This window comes from Plasmopara halstedii, assembly GCF_900000015.1.
Source record: "Plasmopara halstedii genome assembly, contig: Scaffold_110, whole genome shotgun sequence".
NCBI classification, from domain to species: Eukaryota; Oomycota; class Peronosporomycetes; order Peronosporales; family Peronosporaceae; genus Plasmopara; species Plasmopara halstedii.
Window position 1 is genome coordinate 2,056,014 of NW_020187031.1, and position 10,343 is coordinate 2,066,356.

The 10,343-nt window shown below is 42.2% G+C and overlaps 2 protein-coding genes across 2 annotated transcripts; one reads left to right on the top strand and one right to left on the bottom strand.

Annotated features, from left to right (window-relative positions):
- Positions 1-1,234: 1,234 nt before the first annotated feature.
- PHALS_00411 (PHD Zn-finger protein) lies at positions 1,235-2,286 on the top strand (the record flags this gene model as incomplete). The annotated part of the gene is made up of 4 exons (XM_024715968.1): positions 1,235-1,305; positions 1,366-1,424; positions 1,501-1,937; positions 2,002-2,286. The coding sequence occupies 4 exons, from the start codon at positions 1,235-1,237 to the stop codon at positions 2,284-2,286; spliced, it is 852 nt and encodes a 283-aa protein (XP_024572460.1).
- An 81-nt stretch (positions 2,287-2,367) lies between these two features.
- On the bottom strand, positions 2,368-9,999 carry PHALS_00412 (Inositol polyphosphate 5-phosphatase and related proteins; the record flags this gene model as incomplete). The annotated part of the gene is made up of 3 exons (XM_024715979.1): positions 2,368-4,602; positions 4,709-4,817; positions 4,889-9,999. The coding sequence occupies 3 exons, from the start codon at positions 9,997-9,999 to the stop codon at positions 2,368-2,370; spliced, it is 7,455 nt and encodes a 2,484-aa protein (XP_024572461.1).
- Between the last annotated feature and the right edge of the window lie 344 nt (positions 10,000-10,343).

Genomic DNA, 10,343 nt, shown 5'->3' on the forward strand with positions numbered 1-10,343 from the left:
GAGAGATCGGGGAACGGACACGGTGTCCGCAAGGATCGAGCAGGGATCATGTCGACACCTTGCCCTCCTCTTCTCCCCGTCATGGGAAAGGAGTATCCGACTCAAAGTTGACTTCTTCCAAATCCTCGACGAGGTAATCCGTCGCCCGTGGCTGGCGCGGTGCTCAGTCACTGAGGGCTTTGGATGCACTTCATAGTTAACATTTCAAGCGGAAGAGTTTGGTTAATGTTGTGCGTACTATTGGAATGAACGGATTGCTATCTGCTACACTCATACTGGTTCTAGTTTAGAGCGTAAGGTCGGTGGCCTTAGCTTAGCTTTCTCTAAGCAATGAGCAATGACAGCCCCGCTGCGAAAATGTCGGCGTTAAAATGACTACTAGTGCTGCCAAGTGTAACTAGAATTGAACATTTTAAGGAAGGCTCAGGTCAACTGACCCTCCTCACCGCGTTTTGCTCGCTTCCAGCGGGTCGTTGACTTACGTAGAGAGGAGGAAAGATGAAGTGACATTTATTATTATAGCCAAAAAGCTTTACCCACCCTAACCTGACAAATACTTCTAGTTCTGATACGTCAGAGCTGAAAGGACAGATACAACTATACAGGGTGTACGGTCAATGTCAGACTCAAAACATGTGTAATGAGACCTGGCCCATAACGTTGGTATCACCAAGTAAAACCATCATTTTGTACTGATTAAAACCGAAGACATTCGTGAGATTATCCAGACATGCATGTGGGATCTGTCGTACTGTAATGATTTTGTTATTTGTCCCCACAATGCACGTCAAAGGTGACTAGATACGATCCATTACAGCTAGCCCTGCACGCCATAAGTCTCCTCACCTTAAGCTTCTTCTTTTTCTTAATAGTGGTGGTTCTCAGTCCTCACGCGACCTGGTTGCGTCACCAACACATGTCCAGAGCAGTAGGAACTGTTCAGATCATACCTTAATAAAATATACTATCGGTGTTAGTATCGATGTACACTGTAAGGAGATAAGGTTCAAATAAAATCCTTGATAGACCAACAACTGAATCAATTGGTGCAACAGCATGATAACATCATCTTATGCATTTCATTTTCTATATAAATGCTGTACATTTCTTAAAATTGCAACGTGTAATTTACATCATACTTAAATTTAACAAAAAAATAATAGTAGACCTCAAACAACTTTAATATTTTATTTTTAGTATATAATGTCCCATTCCTCAATCATATTAAACTAAAATGAGCACACGTGTGCGATTCGACTGGGAGGAAGCTGTAGCGCAAGATCTCGATCTCCAGCGCATTGATGCGTTTGTAAAGTTAGCAATTTCTCAATTTCCAGGACAAACAATTCCACGTCTTGATTCTAGTAAAGGATCACGTTATGAATCAGTAGCTCCAAGCGTTAAGGTTGAGCAGTTGGGTCCAGGTATAAATTACACGGTTTCTATTTCTATGTGTGTAATTTATTCGGTAATTTACAATCATTTTTTTTTTCTAATTAGCCCAAGAAACAAGTGGTACAACTCCAGAATTTATTAACATTCGTGACTATACAAGTGAATCATCTAGTGAAATTGATATGCGTGAAGTGAATCCAATGGATGAACTTAGTGACTTTGAACCAGATCCTCATACAACATGGAAAAGTCAAGATATTGATATGGATGAGAAAACATCAGAAACAGCGTGTGAAGTATGTAAAAAATCGGATCGTGAAGATGAAATTATGTTATGTGACGATTGTAATGCCGAATATCATATTTTCTGTCTTGATCCACCACTTCAATCGGTACCTGACGAATCATGGTATTGTCCGAAGTGTTGTGATAAGTATTCGACACCTTCTGTTGTGATAAAGTCAGAAAATCTAGTCACAACGACAATAAGACCAATACCCGACAATGTGGAACCAAATCAAAACGATCCGACGGCGATACCAGTACTTTTCTTGGTTTTTCTTATCAATTTTACCATTTCTAATGTTTTTTTTTCTAATTGTTTAGATTGCACCAATGCTTGAAAATGATCCGGAAAAAAGTAATTTACTGCTTATTCACGCTTGTAATTGCGACGAAATCAATTGTACCCATTCTGAATTTCAAGTCTTATGTCGATACATGAAACGTTTCTTGCGCTGCGTCTGTTGGGTATCACATAGTGATAAATGGCGATCATATCGACTTGCTCGATTAACAGCTGAACTCTTTGCGTATCATGCAATGAGCTGTACAGTTTCGCAATGTAATGTACCACTTTGTGTCAAGCTTCGTGAAGAAGAAATTGTCTAAAATCGGACAGTATTCTATTTGAAGTGTTTCTAATGACATTTCTAACATTTTGATAGTACAATTGTTCACCAGTCGTACATATTATTGAAGAATGCATGTTTGACTAATAGCAAGATTCTCATCACGTTGTGATGACATGAATTCCTCTGTCTTATGAAATGAAACTTGAAATGTAGCACATACAGGTCGATGATCTGATGTTCGAAAGTTTGGTTCACTACGATAACTTAACACTTGAATATCATGCTCTTTCTGGTTCGATAAATATAAAACACGATCAGTCCAAGATGGAATTCGTTGCTTTGACGAAGAATCATACACGTCACTGCGTTTATCAAATTTATACGTTGGTCGAAAATGTAAAGGTCCTTCTTGAAAATGAGGAAAGACATGACCAGCTTTCATCTCACGTTGTAATTGATCATTGGCGTACAAAACATCATATTGATTTTGTAGTAGTAAAGTATCTACCATACGTCTCGTACCATTGATTCGATAATTCAAGTCACCATACCAGAAAACACGATCAAATAATTCACTAACGGCACGTCTTGAGCTTGAAAAGTTACTTCCAGTCACTGTTGGTAATGAAAAGCGATTTACAGACGTACGTCCAAGTCCTTGTGGTCCACTTTTAATGTTTGAAAGTGGACTAATCGTCCCCTCGTCTAGTGTATTTGAAAGAGTACGAGGGGAAAGTTTCAATTCGTAATTTATACGATGAAAATTTCCATTACGTTTTGCTACATTTCCTTGATGTGCATCAAAGTGGCAATTGACAAATGCAAAAGTTGTGGCACCAAGTGAAAAAGCAATTCCAACACCACCTTTGTTACCAAGTTGATTACCTAATCCTGTTGCCACAGCATCCGATTGAATGTTACTTAACAATGGCACAAGACTAGTGTGTACAAACACTACATTGTGAATTGCTGTCAAAGCATGAGATGCCACAAGAACATAATTTGGTCCTACTGTTTCTTTTAATTTGTTTTCCCATGACTTTTTCGACGTAAATACAACACTCTTTGCAATAGAATGAATACATTCTTCACTCCCAACTGCTACAATATGATACTTGTGCCACCGAATCCAATGACGTAAATCATCTCGCGGTTTCTTCGCATGCATATTCCACGTCCCACAAAAGACTCGAACGTGTTGTTCATTTCCAGTGAAATTCATCTCTTCGATATCGTACGTAGCTTCAAGAGCCTCGAGATCAAGTTCTTTTGGCCACATTCCGATATCAGTACAAGTTGCATACACTCCTGGTTCTGATGTTAATGATTCAACGTTCTTTTGATCACCTCGAATCTTTTCACGTTTCTTTCGTTTTAACATGTGTCGAGCTCTCGTCTGAATCTTCACTACAGCTGCTTCTTGTAATTCAATCATTGCATCGTGTTTTAATTGTTGATCCAATGCGAGACTTTGTCGAAGAGCTTTGATTCGTCCTTGATTTCCACGAATTCTTGCTTGAATCTTGACAGCCATTAGATGATCATCGACAGTCAGTGTCTTCTCAATTCCATGTCGTTCAATTCTAGCAATTTCCTCGGATTCAATATGAAATGATTCCGACGAACTCGAGCTACAGGAGCAAGAACAAGAATACGATGAGCACGAGCATGGATACGATCCTTCGTCAGAGCAGGAACAGCAAGAGTTGACGCTTCGTGGAGACACACATGGCTTTAATTGAGGTAGATCTAATGGAGGAACAACTTGAAGCATCTCATCTAACGTAAATATTGTGTTTGACTCATCCAAAGTCATCATCATATTCGTTTCTTCGACGAAAATTCGGGGCGAGTGTCGAAATATCCACTGGCATTTTCTTAATTGCCGTTTTAACGCTTTTTGTATCGTCAAAGCGGCTGCATCTGGACTATACGAGTGAGAATTCTGGCTACTTTTCGGTAACAACTCGATCGTGGTTGACGTTGGCTGCACCGAGTATTCTTCTTCAAACTTCCAACTGATCGAAAAATCCTCTTTCGTCATCTTTTCCACCTCATGCTGCTCTCTTTCCTCCTGTCGTCGCGCTTTATCAGCCAGACGTTGTTTCGCTTGAGCTCGTCGCTCAGCTTTTTTCTTTCGCAATCGTTCCTTTTGTCGTTGTGCTTTGGCCGCTTCCAGCGTCAAAAGAGACTCACTGGTCTTGATTTGAGAATGAACTGTTGTCTCGTTACTAACCATCACATCGTCTTGTTGAGTCACCTGGATCCCGACCCGATTGCTCGCAAGCCGAGGCATCACAAGCGGCACTGTGACACCCTTTACATGGAGAAACGCACGTCTCTTATCACAATCCTAAGTATAGAAAAAAATAAACGGTTTTATGACGACCAACACGACGTTTGATCGACTTAAACAAATGCAACCATAACATTCAAAACATGCGCTTCTGTCCAATTACCCCCGAAGAGTAATGATCGCCACGTTGATAAATGGCGCCAGGAAGTAGACGAGCACCATAAAGAGGACGCAACAGAAGCAGCACGTCAATCGATGGCAAATGGAAGGACCTAACAAGTCATTCAATACTTTAAACGGATTCAACGAGAACGAGAGACGACCGGCAGGAGGCGGCAAGTACGGAGAATTGTTCGGAGATGATCGGCCTTGACCCACAGGATTCTTCTTCGCCGTCTCACCAGGCACCAACTCAAGCGAGACGCAGACTTCGCCCATAAAATTGCGTGTGTTTGTCTTATGATTGAGACTCTCTAGCTTCAACCACTTGGAATCTGCGGGATCGTCATCGTCCCAAAGTCCAGTGGCTTCTCGAATTTTTTTGACTGCTGCATCATCATCAGACGCTGCTTTCTTCTTCTTCTTTCTCGTTTCATCGTCGTCTTCATACACTTGAACGTTCGTTTTGAGCTTATACGCCCGACGGAAGAAAGGACCGAGATCCAATGTATGTTCTCCAATCGCATCATTTGCAGACAAAACATCCTTATCCCAACCTTGAATGTGAAAGTACGGGATCTTGGTATTCAATTGTTTATGACCCAGAGTGATTGGGAACTTCATGCGCCAATTAAACGATCCTTTACCTTTTTTCGCACGCCAATGAATATCTGTCTCTTGATACTCGGATCCTTCCATCCAGCAGCGAAAGAACAGATCGTTCATGTCTTCCAATGCGTCAAATGACGGCATGTTGCGTGCTTTCCAAACGACAACACGGAGTTCCATGTCCAATGGCGGAGGCAAGGAAATATCAATTGCAGGGTAATCATGAGCTTGAGCAGGACTCAAAATATCAATCCAGAGCTTGATCGTTCCCATTGGCGCTCGAGACGTGGGAATATTGAGCGTGCGTGTCTCGAGGGGCTTTAGCCGTAAACGACTTGACGTCTCGTACATCGTTCCCATGCCTTGCCATCTCCTGTCAAAAAGTCGATCTTCAAGATCAATGAACGTTTGTCCGATCAAATCATCGCCTCCAATTAAATCATGATCCATTGCTTCAATTGTCAAGATACTTGCACCTGGAAGCTTGGCATTAAACATAAACATTTTGTAGAAATCCGGATCCGTCGTGTCTTCAATGTAATTCTTACGATCGCTTATTTTCTTGTCTCCCAGTTTTAGCCGTAGATACGGATCCGATTTGCCAGGACGTCCATTTAAACCTATGTCCATGGGTGCGAAACCCACACCATCCAATACGTAGACTCGCACTTCGTACGGAAGTGTCTGGAGCAATGTCTCGAAATCAAACAATGGCTTTTCATCTTCTCTTTCAATGACACGGATCAATCCTTTAAAGTATCCAGCCATCTTGTACATCCCAACGTCGTCTCCCGCATTTCGAGATTTCTTGGCAAACGGATTCATTGCCGCAAAAAACGACGATTTTTTTTTCTTCTGCCCAATGTGCAGTCCGTACTTCTCAAACGGATTGGTTTTCAACTCTAATTCGAGTTCTCCATCCAAGATTTCGCGATGTTTCAAATATTTTTTTGAATCCGGATCATCTTCTTCACCTTCAAGTATCGAGCGCCGAGACGATGCTTCTTCAAATGCTCCCGTTGGATCAAAGTCTACTCCCATACCCTTTAACGCACCAAAAACACCAGCGCCGTTGTCCACTGACTCGAATTCCGGTGAATTGTCCGCTCTTGCTGTTTTTCCCAATAATGGAGCATCGTCTGCCCACTCATCCGCCGATTCGATCTCAATCTCCGCTATTGTATCATTCTGAGGAGGTCGATAGTGTTTTGACCACGGAATCTTTGAGCTCATTTCAATTGAAGCTGAGCCAACAATAGGCGTTTGAAACCCGCCTAAACGCGTATCTTTAACAATAATATTCAATCGAGGAGCAAAATGAGCATTTTCTGGTAGCTCAACTTCCTTGACAATTCGTTGCAAGAAATTTGGATTACTTCCCGACGGTCGCTTCGATTTTTCAGTGATCATTTCTTGAGCTGCATGTTCCTTTCCTCCAAGCACAAACTCGATAAACGGCAATTGGATTGGCATAAATTGGTACGGCTCCATATTGCGAAGGCCCAAGACCGTGATTTCAAGATATGCTTTTCGATTTCGGGGTACGATCGAAGGTGCTCGTCGTACAGCTTCGTCTGGAAATTGTTTTCGAATGAGTTCAAGCGAAGCCAAAATCTCTCCTTCACAATCACCAGGTTCTTGAAACATGATATGATGCCAATGAGGATCTGGCAGCGATGGTTGATGCTCGCCTGCGACCTGATCCGAGGACCGAATGATTGCTTCCGAAAGATTTAAGGCCGCAAGTCCGACAAAGTCATTGCTATCAAAATCATCGTAATCCATCACACGTAACATCACTTGAGGAGCGTATTTAAGTTCTGGTAAATTTACGTCAAAGTGCAAGGTTTCGTACCACAATGGATCGCGTGTCTTTTTCTTTTTTGATGTGAGTTTCTCTTCTCCCATACATCGAACAACAAGAAACGGATCTAACAGACCATTCGAATCGGCCGGAGGAAGTCGACGACCTTGATAAATGTGAACACGTAATTGGTATGGAATGCGTTTGTTTACTGCATCTAAATCGGTGCGATCCCACATTGTGTGCATGGCCATCTCTTCGGTTCCAAACCCGATACGAACCAACACATTACCAGGAAACGTCTCATCCTCCAGTGCATTAATTGCTTGGTCTTCTTTCAATGATATCCAACCCACTTCGTTTTTAAATCCACCTACGATTGCCACCTCATCATCACGAGCTGGACGACCCTCAAACAAGTCTTTGGCTAAAAAGCGCCGAAAGCACACTGCTTTTCGAGTATCGCCATCACCGCGACACAAGTACAAGAAAATGTCGGGCACTTGCGCTAGATCTTCCGGTAAAAGCATCTTTTCACTCTCTTCCATGTTGTTCCACTCCACCGTTCCATTGACATTTCGAGTCCGGGACGATGCAATCTCCGTGAGACCACACGACAATACGAGCTGCATCTTAGATTTCTGTCCAGGACGTTTTGAGCTCATGAACGACGGGATTTGACTACCCCATACAAAATGTGCACGCAAGCGATAAATTCGTTCGTGAGGGTACAGATCTCGTGGAATGCGTTTCGTATTGCGTTTTTGATTCGTTTCATCAAATCGACCATCATCATTGTCTAGAATTCGTAATGTAAGGAGAAGACGACCACGATACGTACTAGCAATATCGGGGTATGTATTCATCTGCTTCTTTAATGAGTCACCAATACCAACGGATTTTAAACGGAGTGGCGCACCGTAGATGTTGGCCCAGAATGGGCCAATCTTTCCATTCATTGCTTTGACAACTTTGACACTCTGATACACATACCCAACTAATTCATCGGATCCGACTTGATCCCAATCGTATACTGCCAATTGAATGGAATCTGCCATAGATGGTTCCCGGATCACCAGCATCAACTCCTCATTAAAACTCGGACAGAGTTCGTCTCTTCGACCTTTTTTCGTACGCACACGCGTTCGAATGGCGTCTCCACCAGCGATCGATCCTTTGACATACGCGTCGAGACCCCCTCTACCAACTACTGCCACGTCCATTGGCGGCAAATGCTCAGCCACATGTATGACAGCGCCAAGAAAACGAACGTTTTGCGTCACGCTGGGTGGCATAATTACATTGTTCATGTCAGATGTCGCGCCTTCACCAAAAGGAGAAGGAGGCGGCACAAGTTTATCGCCTGGTCCAATGATACTGATCGATGCGCGTAAATATCCTTGAATACCTTGATTTGTCGTGTTTGTGATGTCCGTGAGACCAATCCAGACGTTGGCCAATTGATGATTTGCTTGCGAATAAATGTACGACACGTCAAATTGTGCCGCGCCAATGAGTTCAGCACGTTGAAAAGTATTGGCATCCATGACACTCAAGCGCACAAATCCCATCTCGACTTCCGACTTGTCCAAGTTTCGGAATGGAAAGATCAAAAGATCGTCCCAAAAGCAACTTAACACTTGCTTCTTAACAGCAGTTTGCTGTTTCTCACCAAACACTTCGACATACACGACAGGATCGGACGTACCAGTCGAGTCTTTCGGTACGAGATCACGTGCTTCGATGACATGGATCTGTACATTATAGTCACCAGACTTGATCTCAAAACTGCTCAATTCAAACATGAGTTCCGCTTGTTTCGCTGCTCGTTCTTCGCGTTCTTTCTTTAATTCTTCTTCAGACTTTTTATTAGCCGTCGTGTCATCAATTTCGACACCGTCACTATCGTCTGAGTCATAATCTTGATCTGGTGCGCCAAAAGTCGGCAAGAATGTCGATTTTTTTCTCTTTTCAGCAATATTTCGTGCATTCTTGTCGTACGTCCAAAGTAACGTAAGCAAGAGAACACCTCTCTCAATTTTATCCTTTTTTCCTCGTTTCCCACCAAGTTCAACTGAAACATTTTTCTCGATATTTGGTTTAAGATCGTTCAACGACACTTCTGCTTTACCTATAAAATCATTAATCGTTACGTCATAATCTTCAACTAGAAGTGACAATTTTTTCTTGACATCAGGAGCAAAGAATCCAAATTTCTCATTCCATTGAGGTTTGAGTGTCTTTTCTTTCTTTGTTGACTCGTGTTTCTGTCCATTAAATGATAAAAAGACAATTGGATCACTACTCGTGCCATTATTGTCCATTCCAAGTAAATTATAACCCGACTTTAGTGTCACGTAAAGTAGATTTGGTGGCTCAGTGCTCACATTTTTAGGCTTCATCTCGAGCTCTGGATTGATGTTTACACCTGTACCTCTCCCAGCCATCGATTCTTCATGAACGACTCGTTCTAATACAAGATGAAGTTCTCCCTTTGAATCTTTTTTCATCTTTTCATGCTTTGTAAGTTGAAACCAATTATCCAGAGGCTCTTGAAGCTGAATTAAAAGCGATACAGGAATATCAACAACACCTAGCACATCACCGCTTAAGAATGTACTATCTTCATCACGCAATAGTAGTCGTAACGTTGAAACAATACGAAGATCGAGTTTATCAGCTACGATAAATGTCTCGTTCCACGACGGACTTAAAGTTTTCTTCTTAACGTTCGTCTTAAACGTCCCACCCGCTGGCATTACAGCGCCCTTTGAATCAAGAAGAGTGATAGTCACATATGGATCACTCGTACCGCTCATGTTGCCAGCAAGAATGCCACGAGCTTCGACGACTTTTACACTAACACCGCCAAGAGATGCCATGATGTAAGAGGTTTTTATGAAAAATTAACCGAGCGACGTGGAGTTTGCGAGGTACCAAAATATGCGCAAGATACACGTGCGTTAAGTGATGTGAGTCTTATGCTTGTTAGAGAACTGTATCAAGTGCTGTTGTACGCGTGACGTCGAGTAGAAGCGACGGGTTACGAGCTCAATTCAATGAGATACTTGAAGATTGTATAGTGCTTAGATTTTATCGAGTGCGGAAGATAAAAATGCAGGGGCCAATCAGAATGCATTAGTTGGCAATATAGTACTTTGATTAACTAGTTAAACGTGGTATTCATCTTACTCAGATTTGTATTAATATTTTGCTGTTGTCGTTA